Source organism: Netta rufina (genome assembly GCF_964035555.1).
Source record: "Netta rufina genome assembly, chromosome: Z".
Classification (NCBI taxonomy): Eukaryota; Metazoa; Chordata; class Aves; order Anseriformes; family Anatidae; genus Netta; species Netta rufina.
Window position 1 is genome coordinate 77,454,114 of NC_140126.1, and position 19,315 is coordinate 77,473,428.

Below are 19,315 nucleotides of genomic sequence, written 5' to 3' on the forward strand. Positions count from 1 at the left end.
CTACTAGGTTAAAAAAAAGCCACTGGTACCCCGTATTTTCTTCTAGTGAAGGTACTCATATACCATAATCATCTCTCTTCTTGATCTTCCTTTTGATATGCTAAACACCACCAGCTCCCTATATATTTCCTTGGAACACATCTCCTACAGCCCTCAAATGACTTTTTGTAACTTTTCTGATCCAGTGAAATTCTCCTGCATCCTTTTTAAAGTGTGGAAACCAGAACTATATGTAGTATTTTATTATCAGCAGGTCTAAGAGGCAAAAATCACCTCCCCTCTCTAGTTCTAACAGAACCTGGAATGTAAGACCGCTTTGGCACCCTGGTGAAATATCCTTGCTAATGAATGAAATACAAAGGTAGCGACATGACATAGAAGGCCTCTTAAAAGCCAGGTGGCCAGGCAAGGGAGAGACAGCAGATAGCGAGATCATTTTCTCACACGACAAAATAAAGCATAAAAGAGGAATTGGCACAATCCTAAGTGATAGGGACAGAAAAGCACCACTTGGCTACAACCCAGGCAACTTAATTATCGTCACGACTTGTTCAGAAAGACAGCCTTTTAACTCCACTGTGATCCAGGTCTATGCTGCTCCAAAGGATGCCAAGGAGAGGAAACTGTGCAATTCTGCAATTAGAACTGAGCTGGCCACACATCAGAAGAAGCGAGGCACGAACTGCTACAATTTGTGAGACTCCGTAGCCTTTATGAGCAGAGTAAAATGTTCCAGTAAAACCAGGAAACAAACGGAGAGCGGAAATTCTGCAAGGCAGCGACAGAAAATGATAGGGCTCAAAAAGACAGGACTGCAGTTACATGAAGTTCTTGGAGGAACCAGAGTGTGGCATTTTTAAGCATAGAGATAATGAGAAAGAAATAAAACTACAGACCCCACGCTGTGCTTGTGATAGGTGACAGACAGAAGCAATAGACTGAAAACCAGGAAAGTTCCCCAAGGAGCTGGAGGCGGCACCTCAGCTAAGTAGGACACCGACGGCAGGGGAGCTCGGGGCACTGGACGAGATCCCCAGGGTGGTGGGAGTGCATGGCCTGGCTGCAGAGCTCGGCAGGACCCGAGGAAACGGTAAGTTGGTCCAGATAATGGAAACATGAGAGCCCCACCAAGCACAGGGCAACCTCGCTGGCCACAGAGCGATACCTGAATGCAGACAAGTATTTATGGCTTGCTAAAAGAAATATGGGCTGTGCCACAAAATCCCATCGACAGATTTTGGAATGAGAGATCAACATTTTCCTAAGCATAGCTCTTTACCATAACACTACAGATTTACGTTTGAAATTGTGTAGACAAAAAGAAGTACTTGCAGATGGTTTATTATGTGGTATGTCCTATATCATCCTCATAGTACAGCCATGCACTACAGAAACACACTGTTAGCACTGTCATCACTGTAATTTCTTCACATCAAAATTAACGCTTTCCTTTGCTAAACCATTCTTTTGCTTTCAGAAACATTGATTTTTCCTGCATGGTTCTCCCCTCACTAGCTGGTCAAAACAACTTTGCATGATCTTCCACGTGGCTCCAATCTGTCTTCCAGAAACTCTCAGATACCCCTTTCAACACTACTAATTTTCTTCATATTTACAGTCACAGCCCCCATATCTAGGTTAGCCATTTTAGTTTTCCTTCTCCCTTCCTCTCATTTCTTAGCTCTTACTTCATACAGTAATGTAAATTTCCATATGCAGGACCTTAAGGGCAAGAAGAAGGATCTATAAAGATAGCCCGTTTGTGTGCAGCATTCTGTATCTCAGTTAATACTTTCAGGAATACTACTAATTTTGCAAAAGTACTTGGAAGTAACAAATGTCAATAAAAAACATGAACAATAAAATACCTGGTAAGAGAAATATAATTAAGATTTCATTAAAGACAAAGATGACCCTTTCTTGCTTTTTAGCAGAACAGTAATGCACTGTTAGGTGCAGCTAACATGTGCGGAGATAGTAATAAGTAAGGAGTGGAATACCTGAAGGCCAGATTTCGAAATGCACTATTTACCCTTTGAAAACAATTACAAATGGAGATGGCTCAGCACATCTCAGAATTTGTCAAGGACAGACCCGGCAGAAGCATTTTTAGATGTTAATGCTTCTGGCAAAACCTTCATTTTACACAGAGAAATACATCTGCAATGATTTAACTTTAGTCATCATGTATAATCAACAAACTATTATACACACAGTCTGTTGGTTGTGTGCTTGTCTGTGTTTACACAGAATTGCTGTGTAATTCACACACAGATCAAAACTCACATTACAATAGAATATTAAACAATAGATTTAAACTTTGAAAATAAAATTTGCCTCCAAAGTTACTGCAATGTGCAGACTTTTTCAAACAACCATGTAAAAATATATATTAAAAAAAAGATGAAATACCACCATAATAAAGTTCTATTTACAAATCCAGAAAAATCCATTTTGTCTCCATAGAATTCTGCGAAATTTAAAAATTTTCCAGTTTCAATACAGAGGCTGCACACAGACATTCACACCTACTATTCAAAGCCTCTTTGTTGGGCAACAATATTTAAAAAAGAAAGTTGTCAGTATTTTAATATAAATTACAGTCTCAACAGTCTCCACACCTTTAGAAAAAAATGACAAAGCAACATTCACAGTAGCACATTTAGCACATTGTCCTTCACTTAACTTTACATGCACACTGCAGTACCAATACACAGCTGAACAGCACAACTGAGTTCTCTGCTGATAATATTCAGTCTGCCGTAGTGAAATTATATAAATTTGGGTGGAAAAATAAAACTGAGAAGATATAAATATTTTATATAAAAATCCCACTTCGGTTTAGAACTCTGAGCAGTATATCACTGTGCTTTCAGATTAATAATGCAGCAGTATAGCTCTCATTGTGCTTCTGTTTATGTGCACCCAAAAAAAGCTCTGTAGCTTCACTATGATGAAAAAATTAAACAGAAAAAAGATAGCCAATTAGCTGTTGAAAAACAAAATCAAAATATTTCATTTTCAGTATTGTAACTTTGGATTCATAACATCCATTTTAAGAGGATGAAATTAAATAAATATAATAAGGTCTGTACCCGTATATACAAACGCAAAAACAGTTTGAATTTTAATGACAAAATTCAGAGAAATTATGGAACACATATGGAACTTTTCTACTGATAGAGTTAATACATAGCTTTAATGAATATAAAATGCAGAAGGTCTTCTGCTGTTCTTCATTTGCACCAGGTTTGATAAAAGATGGTAACATCTATAAATACTGATAAAAATAGATTTAGATCAAGTCTACAGTAATTTCCTGGCATAAGATAGGAGTGAAAGTCAATGTCATTTTAAGATAAACACGCATTTTTCATACCAATAAATAATGCTATAAATCCTGCTGTACTGGGTTGCAAATAACTTAAGCTGAATAAAACTGCATGACATGGGATTTACTTATCCTGTATGTTCACAGAAACAACTTGTTCTCTGACAGCACTCATTCTTGGCAATTTATTGCAGCTGTCAGCAGCCAATTTGTTCAGATTACTGCTATGCATAAAGGTGTAACAATCATGAGGATTTATTAGCTGATTATCGTAAAGGTGACAGTCAGGATCGCCTTCAGAAACACAGATGATAAGAAAGTTAAATAATTACATGAAGATTAAAATCATTTCACCTTCATTTTGATCATAGAATTACCTACGTAAATGTATCACAGTATGTGTTTTTAATCACAGTAGTATATTGACTCAATATGGAAAAGGAATGATTTACACATAGCAAAAACATGTGAATATTAAACATACTCAGACTTAACACCATACAGACATACATGTACCTATGTATTTCTACTTATCAGATGAAGTATTGACTAATACTACAAGTTCACATGCTCATTAGAATATAAGAAAACTGCCCCAATGACTTTAAGTGCTGGTGCTTTCCAAAAAAAAAAAAAAAAAAAAAGACCTCACATCATTGGTTCTTAATTATTTTTTTGTTTCTTTGAATGATCTTCAGAAGAATGCCAGAATTTAATCCCTCACTTCATGCTGCATGAATCTGTCAGTGTTTCCTTATACAAATCAGCAGATCATCAGAAATATATTTTTTTCAGAGCTTTTGTGTGAGGTCTTTTTTCAGGCTTTTGAAATCTCAAATTAAACACTGAAGTGGTTCTAGGATTTCCTTTTTTGGGGGTTATTCTTAGATGAAAGTTCATAATGCACTACATCCTTTATACTCACATGGATTGTGCATATAATTGCAACTGAAATTTGACTAACACATAGGTCTCAAAGTTAAGAATGGAAATAAAGCAGTCAACATCTCACTTTGGGAATCACCGCACCACATGTGTCTGGGTACCAAGATGAAGATAGAGCTTTATGCTTGTTCTGTGACAGATATATCTTTCTCCTCTGAATTAGGATACCACACTGTCAGTCTCACTCACTTAATACTTTCCTTTTTCTTACAAGCCACTCCTTCCACTTCCATCCTCCTGTCACGCAGACCCAAAGCCAGACTTTCACTTCCATGTCTCCAGTCTTCTCTAACATCCTCCTTTCATCTTCCTGCCCTCAAAAAAAGATTGCAAACCCAAGCCCTCACAGACTGAGCACACATGCCATCTCCACTTTGTCATAATCCTGATTTCATCCTGGTTCTCCACAGTGCTCCAAACTAATGATTATGACAATGCATACACAGCCCACAGAATTCTGTGTTCATGACTTCCCAGTTCTTTTATTTCACTGAGGTGCAGCTGACACAAAATATAATTCCAGAAGAAATTATGACATTCTACTTTGGAATGAAATTTGCAAGTTATGGAACTTAACACAGAAGGAATACATCAATTCCAGGGTACTACCAGTGCCACTTTCTGCACGGCTCCTGGAGCTTGTCCCATGAATCTTCCACTCAGGAGCCCTGACTTGCAGCTGCCCAGTAGGCATCACGTCTCTCATCCCACCACAATGCATCCACACCAAGATCATGGGGGAACTCCTGCTCTCCATCCCCACAATCACTGTTTTTTGGGATGTTGCTCTAACAAGGATACGGGCAAAGCAGATTGCCAATCTGCATTTTGCACAGGGAATTCTGCTGACCTTCACCCGTGCTCTGCATGCAGTTGAACTTGACAGACGAAAAAAAAACAAACAAACAAGAAACACATTGTAGATGAGAGATGAGAACTGCTCCTTACACTTTTTTTTATTCTGTTTTATTATCTCAGTCTGCTGTTTCTCTCAATATGCACGATCTCTTCAAATGAGCCTGGCTTCTTCCTAACCATACTTTAGCTGGACAGGGCAGTTTCTCAAGAAAAAAAATGTTTTCATTAAAAAAAGTTACTTCTGTATAGTAGCTACTGCTCAAATATTGTGTAAGAAAGTAGGAAGAGCATAATAAGATGAAATTGATTATTCTCCATCACTGAGACATGCTAGAACACTACAAGGAAGTCTTTCATTTCTGTCCTACATGACGACCTTTCCTGGAACCCGAGTTAAAACATTCAGTTTATTCTATGTGCCTTGAGAGACCTACTCAGACGTTACTCATGGACTAAGACTCAATCTTGCTTTATAAAATTAATATCTATTTATCACAGCACACACTCTGAACAAATCTGTAGTGTCTGTACCAAAGTATTTACAGTTTTCAGAGACGGCCTTGAAATAAGAAACTGGGGAAAAGAGGTCCCTGTAAAGCAGAGCTGTCAAGTACTGGTGATTTTTATCCATAGTGATTGGAAGAGCATTAGTGAAAGTGAATATTAAGACCTGTGAATAGTGAATAGTGAAGACCTGTGAATATTCACTTAAGAAAGTGAATATTGGGGCCTGGAGAACAAGTCCTACGAGGAGCGGCTGAGGGAGCTGGGCTTGTTCAGCCTGAAGAAGAGGAGGCTCAGGGGTGACCTTATCGCTCTTTTTAGGTACCTCAAGGGAGGCTGTAGCGAGGTGGGGGTTGGCCTGTTCTCCCACGTGCCTGGTGACAGGACGAGGGGGAATGGGCTTAAGTTGAGCCAGGGGAGTTTTAGGTTAGATGTTAGGAAGAACTTCTTCACTGAAAGGGTTGTTAGACATTGGAACAGGCTGCCCAGGGAAGTGGTGGAGTCACCATCCCTGGAAGTCTTCAAAAGACGTTTAGATGTAGAGCTTAGGGATATGGTTTAGTGGAGGGCTGTTAGCGTTAGGTTGGAGGTTGGACTCGATGACCTTGAGGTCTCTTCCAACCTAGAAATTATGTGATTCTGTGATTCTGTGACCTATTTTTGTATTCAGATTGAGTTTGACAAATAACAAAGTTTTTCATGGAATTCTTCACGGAGAAGAATTTGTTTGAAGGTTACATTATCCACAGATGTGGTGCCATCTCTGGTGAAAATGAGAGTCTCTGAAAGGACAAAGTGAAGAGGGATTATAAGCATGCTGATAGCAGAAAGGTCACAAAAATCAAGCGCAGTGAGATTTTGGGAGAAGTACCACTGATTTTGTTGAAATCAGTTCAATACTGCAGTAGCACTGCAGGTGAGTTTTGTCAGAGGAGAATCTTTTCTGGCATTCATGCTATAGAGGAATTACATCTGTTTGGGTGAATAACAAAACAAAACAAGATACTCTCACAGAGAAATGCTAAAGGTGTCCAGATTTTTTCTTCAAGGGAAGATTTCTCATACTACCACATTTCATGGGCCTGAACAAAATGCAGAAATCTCTTGTTACTTCCATGATAGCTTCCAATTACTAAAAAGAATATACTTAAGCTTAAGACATTATAACATTCTTAGATATCTGAAAAGCTACCTAAATAGCTTATGTGCCTAAAGTTACCTATTTTTCATCTACTCTAATTTCTGTGTTTCTGTTCTTATCTAGGTTTCAAGCACCCTGAAGCAAAACCCGTGTCTTTATTTTATACAGTTCTCTTTAAAATACTTTAAACTGAATGTTATAATTACTGATAGTAGTAATAATGTAAGTATTGCTTTGAAGTCTGTGTTCTGAAAGTCCTAAGTGAGAACTCCAAAACTCACCATGTTTTGGATAAGAAGGTTAAAGCTAAGCAGAAGATAGAAATGATATACAAAGGTTTGCCACACATTGAGACAAATGATTATGCTACTTCAGAAAAATAGTCATTGTTACCCTTTGTGCTGACTGAAATCAAAAAAGGGAAAAGATAGTGATATGAACTTCAAATATGAACATATCACTCCATCCATGTTTCATTGTATAAAATAGAATTGTACTATGCATGCTTTCAAAAAGCTTTTGTCTGATATTAAGGCTGTTTGCTTGCCAAAGATTCTGCATCTTTTTTGACTTCCCACTATTTATGGTAGGAAATAAACACATAATATTATCCAATTGATCTAAAGAAAGCCATTAACTTAAACAGAAGCAGAGAGGAAAAGGTTAGTAGAAACATAACCACATGGACTTCAGAAGCACATAGCTCAGTCTGTAGGATTTCCATTCCTAATTTTAACCACCCAAAAAAGCAATTATACTACTTAATAGTATCAATGTTCTAGTGAAAACACTGATAACCAATATTCTAACAATCAAAGTATACAGGATTAATTACTATTTTTATTGTAAATGTATGGATATCTATTAAAATATGATGTAAACACTTTTCAGCTTTCAAAGAAGCACTGTCTTTGTACAGCATCTATAAACATAAGGCAACTAATGCAAATGTTTGAAAACACCTATCATCCTCTGAAGCAGTCACAGGGAGCACAATCACACGGATTTATACCATTTTTGAACTGTGAGTAGTCCTTCATAGAATACTCTCATTCACCAAGTAGACTGAAAAATGGTATTACATTTTGGTATATCATTTTGGTATTACATTGTTATTACTAGTCATGGGAATTATGCTGGGCGTTGCCATATGGAACCTCCTGCATCTTGATTATAGTTCTAAACTTGGGGTTTTCATTTTGGAAAATCTAAACCTATCAATTGGTAAAAGCTGCCACCTACTGGTCAACACAAATTATTTTACACCGTCAAGGTAAAGAATAACACCAATGCAGCAAATTACACTCTTACTTTGCGAAAAATCCTCCCCCACCTTTGAAAAAAAAAGAAAGGCAAAAACAAATGATCCTAAGAAATAGTTTCAACGGCGAGGTTCATTTTAATCATCTGCTCCCATCCCCAGGGAACTAGAAGGCTGTAATTGCACAAACCTGCCAATAAAATCATCCTTTTTGCCAGCATCTTTGTCCCACACGGTAATATCAATAATTCCACCTCGCTCTTCATAGAGATGAAAGTCAAACTGCTCCCTCCACTGAGGATTCAAAGTTTTTGGCACAATCTGAAAAGAGCAAAAAGAAAGACATTCTGCATTGTGAAGGCAAACTTTCTCTTGAATTTCAAATTTGGTCTTTAGAGTCTGTGTTCAGGAAGCATTTTTGCGGTATGAGTATTTCAAGGATTGAGGATTTAAAAAAAATAATTTAAAAAGACTATTGGTCAGTTCTCACATGCTTCTTTGACACATCATCAACACCCAAAATCGTGCAGCCTGTCACCTTCAAAAGCCTTCAGAACAAAGGATTTATGCTGGGAATTGATACATTTCTTTTGTAGAATAATCATGCCCTATCTTGAGTAGCAGTTAGCTACAAATTACCTCAGCCTAAAGAAGAACAAAGCACCTGAAATGACAATTAGATGGTGACTAAGAGTATTTAAACAGAAACAATTTGATTGTCTCATCTTTCCCCAGCTTCATTAATACTGGGAGAAAAATGTAATTACAAAAAAATAATAATGAAATCAAACAAACAAACAAACAACTGTAGTTTACTTCCTTTCCTTTGCTGCTCAAATAGTAGTAGTTTTCTGAATTATTTTCAGTCCAGCTACTTCTAACAAAAGATGTATTTGTACTTCAACATACTTCAGTCCATGTACTTCTGAACATGCTTTGCAGTACAGAAGCTTTGTATGTTTATAAATCAAAAAGCAAAACAGTGGTCACATCTGTCCTAGTACTTTGCCTATGAAGCTATCTCTACTTTCAAGATTGATGCATTTCACTGACCTGAAAAAATGGAAAAATTAAAGAGGATTAAGGACTAGACAAGCTACTGAAATGTTTAAGTCCTCAAAGCATGAGATTTGATTTCTTCATTTTGATTTGTACATGAGAATGCACAGATTTAAAAGTATATATATACATATTTTTTTTTCAAACCAAGTAACACTATCATAAAACTGGGTGACAACAGGGGTGAAAAGGTAGGTAGATACAGACCCTGAAGTGGGTGTGAGGACACAAAAATAGATTTCCAGATGATTCTTCAGGCATTGATGGGGACTGACAGCAGCATATGGATCCTGATGCCATTTAAGAGACGTTTAATCTCAACACTATGCACGGGAAGTTATTTATCACAAAGCCAAAGGATAAAAAGGGATTAAAAAGGTCAAATATATATATGTATATATAATACACATATATATAATATATATATATATTGTTTTCTGTTTTTTTTGTTTTTGTTTTTGTTTTTGTTTTTGTTTTTGGGGGTGGGGGGTGGGAAGTATATCAATCACATAGCACCTATGCATGTTCCAACCTACATCACAGAAAAAGTAAAGAACCCATTGGTCGTAACACAACAAAGATACTGAAAGTCAATCAAAGGAACAAATAAATTCCCTTACAGTGTGAAGACAGGTCTAGAACAGTGTAATGTGATGAATTTATAGCTTCACTTTTTTACCCAGAAGACAAAAATAAAGTAAAATAAATAAAATGGAGATTATTGCAAACAGTATGTACAGGATATTGAGATGAAGATCTGCCAATTAGCCCACGTGCTTTCCCATGCTGTTCATTAAAAGGCTACAAAAAGATTTCTGACTTTCTTATAAATCTGTAAATTACTCTCCACCTTATTCCAGTAAAGACACATGATTATAAATAATGATCATTCAGTATTACACCTCCGAAAAATATCTTTCCTGTATTTCGAACTGATAAGTGTATCTTCTGATTTTGTCTGAGATGTCTGAAAAGAAGTGCATCTCTTCAGTGTCTTTTTTTTTTTTTTTTTTTTTTTTTTTTTTTGTAAATACTTATCAGGAAACATTATTTTCTTCCAATTTACAGACTCCAAATAATGACAGGGAAAATGTCACTAATCTACATGATTTTAAAAACCACAGTTACAGAAATGGAAATAGAGGAGAATTGGAATTGACTTCCTTGATAGCCAGTTCAAATGTGGGATAGAAACTACAGTCTGAATTAGGATTCCTGCTAGAGTTCTCTTCACCGAAATTTTAGTAATACCAAGGCATATTTTTCATTTTCAAAAGCCAAATTATACACAGTAGTTAACAAGCTTTGAAACCCTACATGATGCCAGACAAAGTGTTCAGATTATCAGTCAATTCACTTGTTGAAATTAAGACAGCAGCTAAATGTATATATATATCTATCTATATATATATATCTATATATATATATTTAGACAGTTTGTGAGTAGCCTGTGGGAATCAACAATTCCCCCATAAGCCTAGGTCAGAAGGCCCTAAGGCTGGCTCTGAGGTTTGCAAAGTTGACATCCAGACACTTGTGGCCTCTTTCTGACTTTTGCTTTCTTCTGGCTCCAAAGACCACAAGGGCTGTCATGGCCATAGAAAGACGAAGGTGTGTCATCAGTGATCCCAGCATCTTCCACAAACAGCAATTTTCAAGCCAACAGGAATGAGGAAAATAAAAATAATAGCAAGGAAACAAAGCAGCTCTCTGCAGTCATTTTCTCCCTGATCAATCCTCCTTGCATGTTAAACACATACATATACAAAAACTTAATGAAACTTGAGGCAAGGACACAATGAGCAAAATGAGAACATAAACATGATTCTCATCGAGGACACCACTATGCAAATGATGCAAGTCTACTTGCATCAAGCCAGAAAGGCACAGATGTGGTATCTACTTGTCACAATCACTGTACAATTGTCCCCTGCAATGATGGACCAGGAGCAAGAAAAAAAAGCCAACAGTTTGTATGGAAAATATGGTGTGCCTACATTTTTAGTGCTTTTTTTTTTTTTTTTTCTTTTTTTTTTTTTTTACTATCTGGCTTTATTTTATTTATATTTTGGTTTACAATGAAATACAAGAAAACATTTGAAGAAAAATCCAGGTGCTGTGACAGCTAATAAATCCCCAGCATTATTTAAGTACTTATGCAAGACAAAAAAAGCTCAAACAGGAAGAAACTATTTCAAACAGAGTCTATGTGCAGTGCAGACCAAAATTACCTTGCTCTTGTACTTCTGATGCCCCAGACGGAACTTCACATAAGGGTCACTTAGCCCATTTGCATCCATCGCCTTAAGTTCACGACCTTCTATCAAGGTAACGCTAACTATCCCTCTCCATAGCTGAGATTTTCTGTGCAGGTCTGAGAGGCGTAAGCTCTGGGTCTGAAACTTCAGGGAAATAAAAACAAAGTTTTAGTTAAAACAAATCCATAGATTTCCTGTGTTTTAATGTTCATTTTTCTATTATCATGAATGTAGAACAACCGTCTTAAGCCATTTTAAAGTTATTTGACAGTACATATGTAAACCACATTATAAAGAATTGCTTGGAGAGAAAATTGTGACTAATGTGCAGGTAATGTCATGTTCTGCTTCGCAGAATGAAGCTCAACTAATACTGCTTAAGGAAATGTTAAAAAAAAAAAAGAAAAGACAATTCTGTTTTCTTCCTGCTTCACTTCTGTCCCCGCAGAATGAACTAGCAACACTACAAATAAATGTTATGAAGTCTGTTATATGAGTTGCATATGACTGAACGAACTTCAACAAACACTAAAACAGAGAACAGCAAGAAAATGAAACCTCCATTAAAATAATATAAACCCACCACGAAAAGTGTGGATCGCAGAAAAATAAAACAATAAACTCCTGTGCTTGACAACTATTTGCAGCATGGAGAATTGAATTAAGTATCAACATGTTAGCTGAAGATTTTCATGATGAGACTTTGCTGAACCTTTAATTGGAACTGTGTAGAAAGTTGTGAACCTCTCAATTGCTAACTTTTGGGGAAAAAAAGTTCACATAGACACCCACAAACCGTATGGCCACAGCATTCATCAATGAACTCCACTGGGGGTGGAAGAGTGGGGAGAACTGACATACCACTTTTGCACTCTTCAGATAGAGAAAACACGTCTCAGGTGTGTGGGAGGACACCTCTTATTCTGCAATTGTATTCATTCAGAATTGCCTTATCTAAAATCAGAACATTAGATAGCTATACAATATTTAACTTACAAATTACTCTGCCTAGGAATCAAAAAAACTCATGTCTGTACAGACACTGGGCTATAAATATATATCAAGGCTGCATTCTCTTTATTATGCAATGTAGTTTGAGCAGCAAAGGCTTTGTAGCTTCAGGAACCATCCATGCAACAAAATGCTGTTGCATTATTAGCTTCATCACTGATGCATCTTTTAAGGGTTTTCAGTGCAAATTTCGTTTGAGTCTTTTGCAGGGTAAACAGAACTGGATGGTTATAACCATGCAAATGCATAGGGTAGGAATTTCACTTTATTTAGTATCCAGAGAAGATTACAAAAAGTACACTGAATTATGACTGAATTACAACCTGCTCTCACCAAACTCTAGGGATAAGTGTTATACATAAGGACTGGGTTCACTTGTGTCAGAGTAAACCCAAGTAACATGCTTTTAGCAGTATGTTGCATACCATATTGTAATGTATTTCTAACAGCTATTCACAGAATCACAGAATCACAGAATTTTCTAGGTTGGAAGAGACCTCAAGATCATCGAGTCCAACCTCTGACCTAACGCTAACAGTCTCCACTAAACCATTTCCCTAAGCTCTACATTCATTCTAATGAATATGGTTACTGCCAAAATATTTCACTGTTTAGTTAAGATCTACCTTGCAGAAGTGAAGGATTTGACTGCAGAGAAGTTTCTCAAAAAATTATTGTTATTGCAAAGGCAAACGAGGAACTATAGAGTTCAGCTGTGGAGTAACTTTTAACTTAACCTGTGACATAAAGCAGCAGTGTGACACCAGAAAGTAGAAACCCTACAAAAATTAGGACACAGGAAAGAAACGTAGTTGTTAGAAGAGATTACATTTACAACAAGGTAAAATTATTAAATATAATGAATTTTACCTCAGCAATAATACCCTTAGTTTGGCAGTATACAGTCAACACTTCTGAAAACTTGTCTTGTGAACAAGCAGTAGCATTTCCTAATTGTTTGGTTTCTTAGAAGGTTTGGAGGAAAAGGACTGAATGGTATTAACCAAAACTGACTCCACTTCAAACACAGTGTGATGAGAGACTGGTTAAGGAATCAAAAAAATGAGACAAAGCATGCTTAGAAAGAGAGTTCTTACTGGCACAGAAGCAGTGGTTTCATTGAGACATTTCAGCAAAGAACCCATAAGGGCTTTTTAAAGAACTGAGTGGGAATTCAGATGAATTTCAGAGTATTTTCATGGAAAATTAGCATTAGTTTGCATTTACAGCTGTGGAACTCTTGAAGTAAAACTTAAGCATAACTCCTAACTCTTTACCTAACTAGTCACAAACAAGGCAGTGAATCATTTAGAGAATATACTTGACCTAAATTCCCTATGTTCAATAGTTTTCTTAAAATAACTTGTTGCTCTAGCAGCTGCCACCATATAAAGCACACTGCTTTTATTTTATTTTATTTTATTTTATTTTATTTTATTTTATTTTATTTTATTTTATTTTATTTTATTTTATTTTTTATGAGCAGTAGTGAGTTTCATCAACCAATGTAATTTTCATTTGAGGTGGCAAGGCAAGACCAGATGATCCAGAACAGAGTGTAGAACAGCTGGGTCAGATAGGAGTTTACAAGAACCAAGAAGAAATCCTGAGAACAAGTATTCATGTTTTGCTTCAGAAAGCCCTTTCAGGTCAGAGCTAGGTTATACAGTTTATGATGTACAAAGTGTTCATCAGATACCAGTGGCGTGTTGACTGATAGCAAAGCTACAGCTCAAATTTCAATCTGCTGGAATAAAAGAAGCTGGCTGCTAGAAATAAACTGGTATGTGCTACTTGCTGCTGCTGCTTCTCTGAGGTAGTGAATTTGGACCATGGTTGTGCTCTTCTCTCCCTGGCTTTATTGGCAACACACAGATCCATGAAATAGCAAACTGAAAAAGGAAGACATACTGAAAGAGAAGGACTACAGCTAGTGGGAACTAAAACTAAGGAGAATACCTAGATTTCAAGTCAAATTTGTCAAAAGCTAATAAATGAAATAATGGAAGATAAGACTAATTTCACATCAGAGTTCTTTCCTTATGACGTTCATTTCACAGGATGAGACGGGTGCATCATTCTAGGTACTTTTTTTAGGTATGTAAGCAATCTTCTGTAATCCATCCCACAATGCCAGAAATAAAACCATGAGAGTAAAATGAAAACATCAGCATGACTCTTTCCTAGTTGCTCCTATGAAGAAATATTTCTTGAGACTAGTTCTTAGTTGTCTTATTTCCAACAAAGTAGGTGATGCATATTGCATCCTGGTTTCACTCTTCTGCCACAAACAGATAAAAACTTAAAGAAACTGCAAGGTTTTTAATTTCTCTGGGAGTAGGTGTAAAGTTATATTTCAGAATACTTCCATCTGTAATTGGCCATGCTGTCTGTGTAATGTCACAGTTCCAATAGAAGCAAGGACAAGATCTCAGGCCACAGCTAACCAGCATTAATGTGATTAAAAACAAAACAAAAATCAACCAACCAATCAAAAAAAAAATGTGGCTTGCATACTGTGAAATTTTCTTTTCCAAAATGAAAGTAAAAATTAGGTTTTTGAAAAGGATTTTGAAAAAGATTTTTTTTCATGTCAAAAGATGCTTATAGCTGCCTGCAAGAGAAAAACACACATCTCTTCATATCTTATATCTTTAATACTTCTATCATAAGCAGTACGTAAAAATAACATTTTCTGATCTGATAAATTTAGCTTCTAATTGTGTTTCCCCTGTTTTATCTGTATTCAGGGTAGCAGAAAGGCTAGGGATGCCAACAGCAGAAAACCTGCTGACACCAAAATAGAACTGTATCCCCTATTAGATATGATTAATATAGCCCGCCAAATAAACAGCAGAGCTGAAAGATGATCTTACCACATGGCTTAAAATTCTGTATGTGGGCGTATAGTACTGGATTTGAGTCACAAACCAACCTAGGCTTAGAAAAAATCTAGGTACTGGGAAGTCCTGGGCCTCCAGGACTTTGGGAGTGTTGTCCACTCCCAAAGCCAAACGTGCCATGGTGCTCTCCTCGGGACACAGTACAGAGCAACGTCTCAGAGACTTAAAGGAAGGTGTCACTGTGGGATGAGGCTCCACATTCAGCGTGGACCTTATTGAAGCTGTGGACAGGGCTTCTGAGGGCCAAGACTGCAAGAACACATTCTGGATGAGTGCATCAGTCAACACAACTTTGTTATGACTTTCTTTGATAGAAGAGAAGCTTTACTAAGCAGTTTTGAAAATCTTTTAAGTATTTATCTCTGGGTATCTAAGTGACCTTTGAAACTCTAGCCCGTAATTAGTTGGAGAAGCCTCATGAGCTGTCCCCTCCAGACCTGACCTGACCAGTCTTCATGCTGTATGAAGAACCACCTCTCTCACTTGCAAGTGCTTGTGCCCATGTGAACAGAATTTGCTTTTATTAAATCTCCTTGCTACACACACCAATAGGGCACACCCCTCCTCTGTGTCCTTGAATGCAAAATCTATTGCTTGAGAACAGTTCAGCAGTTAAGAGATGAAGTAAGCTAATGACCACATACAGCTTCTCAGACATAACTCTTCAGTGAATTATTGTTCACCTCACTAGACTACTAAACTGTCTGAAATTAAATACAGCCATTAGTCCTCCTGTGTTTTATTGCCTAATACAAACAGGATTTCCTAGTTGGATGAAAACATTTTCCCTTCTGTCATTGATATGTCTGCACAGCCACCCCCAAAATAATGAGTGCCTCTGGGTGCTGTTGCAGGCAGATTAGAACAGTGTGCCTACCACAAACTTATTTAAACAAAAAAAGTCATAAAATCAAATAAATAAATGATGCAGCCATGTTTCCTGCAAAAGTTTATCTATCCAAAGACTAACTTTGGGTTGGAACCTTGAAATTAAATAGAATCAAGAAGGAGTGTAGCAAAGAACTTCACTCCATGGCTGAACAGAGTAAATGCGAATACAGCAAAGCAAATCAGAGCCATCATTGTAAACGACTGCTGCCAATTCCAGTAAAAAGTCAGAATTCTTTACCCACCAGTTCCTCAGTTCCCCAGATTCTGGTATATGTACACAGCTCAGATAAAACATTTAAAGAAAACAAAAAAGAAAACAAAAAAAAAATTAAGAATGTCAATAGACATATGAATTTCTTATTTCTGGAGACAATGCATTATGTGAAAAAGATTTATACATTTTTTTCTTCTATTTTATGGAAAAAAAAAAAAGGAAGAGAAAAAAGAATTGGATAAGGAAAAAAAAATAATTTGCCATTATTTATACTGAATTCAATTTTGCCTCATCCTTGAATGACTGTCTTATAAACATTAATGTACTCCAATTCTTCAGAACACTACTGTTTAGCTCACAGGCATAGCCACATAAAGATAAACCCTATGCCCTATGTAAGGATTCTTGGACAACACGCATCTATTACAAAAATTTTAAGATTATCACTACTATTTAGTTTCATGGCATTAAAAATAGCTCTAGTTTTTCATAAGCACTCACATGGGCTAAAATTATATGTATGGTCAAGAAAAAAGTGCATACCTTCAATCTAAAAAAAACAACAAAACAACAAATCACAGTAGCTGTGTCCTGCTACATAAGTGATCTGTAAAACCTTGGTACTGTTAAAACGTGCTGGAAAACAGTGTCGAGAGAAACAGACTTCTAATTGGTAAATAAAACGGGTCAGGATGGATAATTTATCTGTGGGCAATTTATCAGTGAACACAACTATTGCTTAAAGCAGTTCTGTGGAAATACAGAGAAATTAGTTTGTGCAATTTAACAACATTTTTCAGCTTGTGCTTACACTGGGCCAATAAATCAAAGGCCATTAATTTCTCTTTAAACTTTCTTTAGATCATGAAAAACAAGTACAATGCTTATTTTTTAATTAATTATTGCAAAATGCTTTATTGTTCAGACTGAAATAAATTTTGAAATGCGTGTATTTTACTCACTATGAAATAAGAATTAAATGGGGGGGGGCAAAGAAAAAAAAAATAAATTAAGAAAAAAAAAGATTAGGAATATCAATAGACACTGATGCTACCTTGCATACATGACAAGACATCACAGGACAACCAGATGCAAAAAAACAGACAGAAAATTCTTCTCCTCTGTTAGAAATTAGAAAAAATACAACACCTTGCAGAATTTATCAACAGATAGCTACTGAGTTACTAAAAAGGCCTTCAACGGGACTCTGACAATTCCTTGTAATTTCTGCTCACTGTTCGTCAACAAGCTTCATAAATGGATTACTTCTGATAATTACTGTAATATGAAAGAATATTTATCTTATCTTCTGATCAACAATAATTGTTAATTGAGGACATTTCTATTCCAGGAGAAGCTAATCTAACCCTTTCAGAACCTGTGAAGTTTACGCTACCCTATGCCCTGTGTATTCCTAATATGACCACCATGTTAAATCCGGTCTAGGACGTTTGCTCTGACAACTTGATATTGTCACTGTTGTAACAGTTTTCTGGTGACACTGCAATATTTGTAATAACAGCTGATACTTCTGCAACATTTCATGAATTTTTGTGGTTTCCAGAGTCCAACAATTGTGCATACTACTTAAACAAACGCAAGGAAAGCCACGCTGTACTTTTACACTGGAGCCAGCTCATGTGTAATATGATGAAGGTTGCAACTCTATTAAGAGGAGTAAAAGCACTAGCTAGACCTCAGATTTTCTGGAAAACGGCAGAAATATTTATACAGGACAAAGGGGTGCTGGGAGGAGTTGTTGGAGAGCCTGTGCTGGTATAATGCTAACCTTCACCCTTCTCCTCCTCCCAGCAATTCCTCTTGGGACCTGTGTTTGCAATATGTAGAAGTGAACAGGTCTCCTGATGATCATGTTGTTTTCTGCTGTCTTAATACCAAAGTGGATGTGACACAAAGAAGCACAATGGCCACTAACACTTGACGAAAACTACTTGAGCTTTTGGAAGTGGAAATCTGAACCCAGACACCCCCTCCCCCCCCCCCCCGCTCTCCGCCTTGCCGACGAAATACTACTCTGCTATTTTGATTGATAACCATAACAGCTGCTACCACTCACGTACCCATAATGCAAATACAAGCTTCACCAAATATTTGCATAATTTTTATAACCAGACGTCTAACAGACAGGTGTATCTATTCTGACATTTTTTACTTATATTCCATTATTTAGCAGTTTTCCTTCAAGCACTATTTACACCTGATAAACTGACATCTAGAACCCAATGGCTTACAAAAGCTAATATCTGCTTAAGCTTAAAAAAATAATTTCTTATAAACCATCTCAAAGTAATTCGACCTCCTATTCTAAAATTATAAACAACTTTGTTTGAAAGATGCTACATTGATTGTAAATTACTTCAATTAAGAAATGTCATACTACTCCATATTTCTGCTTGTCTTTGTTATCCTTAAACCATGATTTGCTATTTCCAAGTTTTATTCTCTCCTCAAGAGACATCTTGTTCCAGCAGAAAAGCATTTGCTTCAATTTTAAAATAGAAAAAATGCTTCATACAGCTTTTCATGCTAGGAAAAGGCAAATCAGTCACATAAAGCAAATATTTTGAATTAGGCATAAAAGTATCAGTTAATAAGGCCACAGTTTTTGGCATTTTAGTGAGTGCTACTGAACATGAATCTTTTTAGGAAAACATCTGAAATAAAATTAAAAAACGGTCAGCACTTAGGAGCTGAAGGCACATTACATTTAGCATTTTTTTCACTTGTTCCTAAGTTATAATTTTGTTTTTAAAGATATATGTATAAAAGTATTGTAATGATGAATTAAAGCAAAAACAGTCATCTAAACACAAACTGCGAACTGCTTTAATTCACTTGCCTTAGGCAATGAATGCACTCGTCACCAACTGTAATTAACCAAAAACAGCTTCACAGTTGTGATTTCAGGATGAAAAACT

At 36.5% G+C, this 19,315-nt stretch overlaps 1 protein-coding gene across 1 annotated transcript in view; it reads right to left on the reverse strand.

The window, feature by feature from the left end:
- Window positions 1–19,315, reverse strand: part of MCTP1 (multiple C2 and transmembrane domain containing 1) — a gene marked incomplete at both ends in the record, with an annotated part of 279,396 nt that overhangs the window by 122,181 nt on the left and 137,900 nt on the right. Inside the window, 2 exons of the mRNA XM_084304750.1 lie at window positions 8,231–8,361; window positions 11,331–11,501. Coding sequence (XP_084160876.1) covers window positions 8,231–8,361; window positions 11,331–11,501 — 302 coding nt within the window. The remainder of the gene's footprint in view (window positions 1–8,230; window positions 8,362–11,330; window positions 11,502–19,315) is intronic.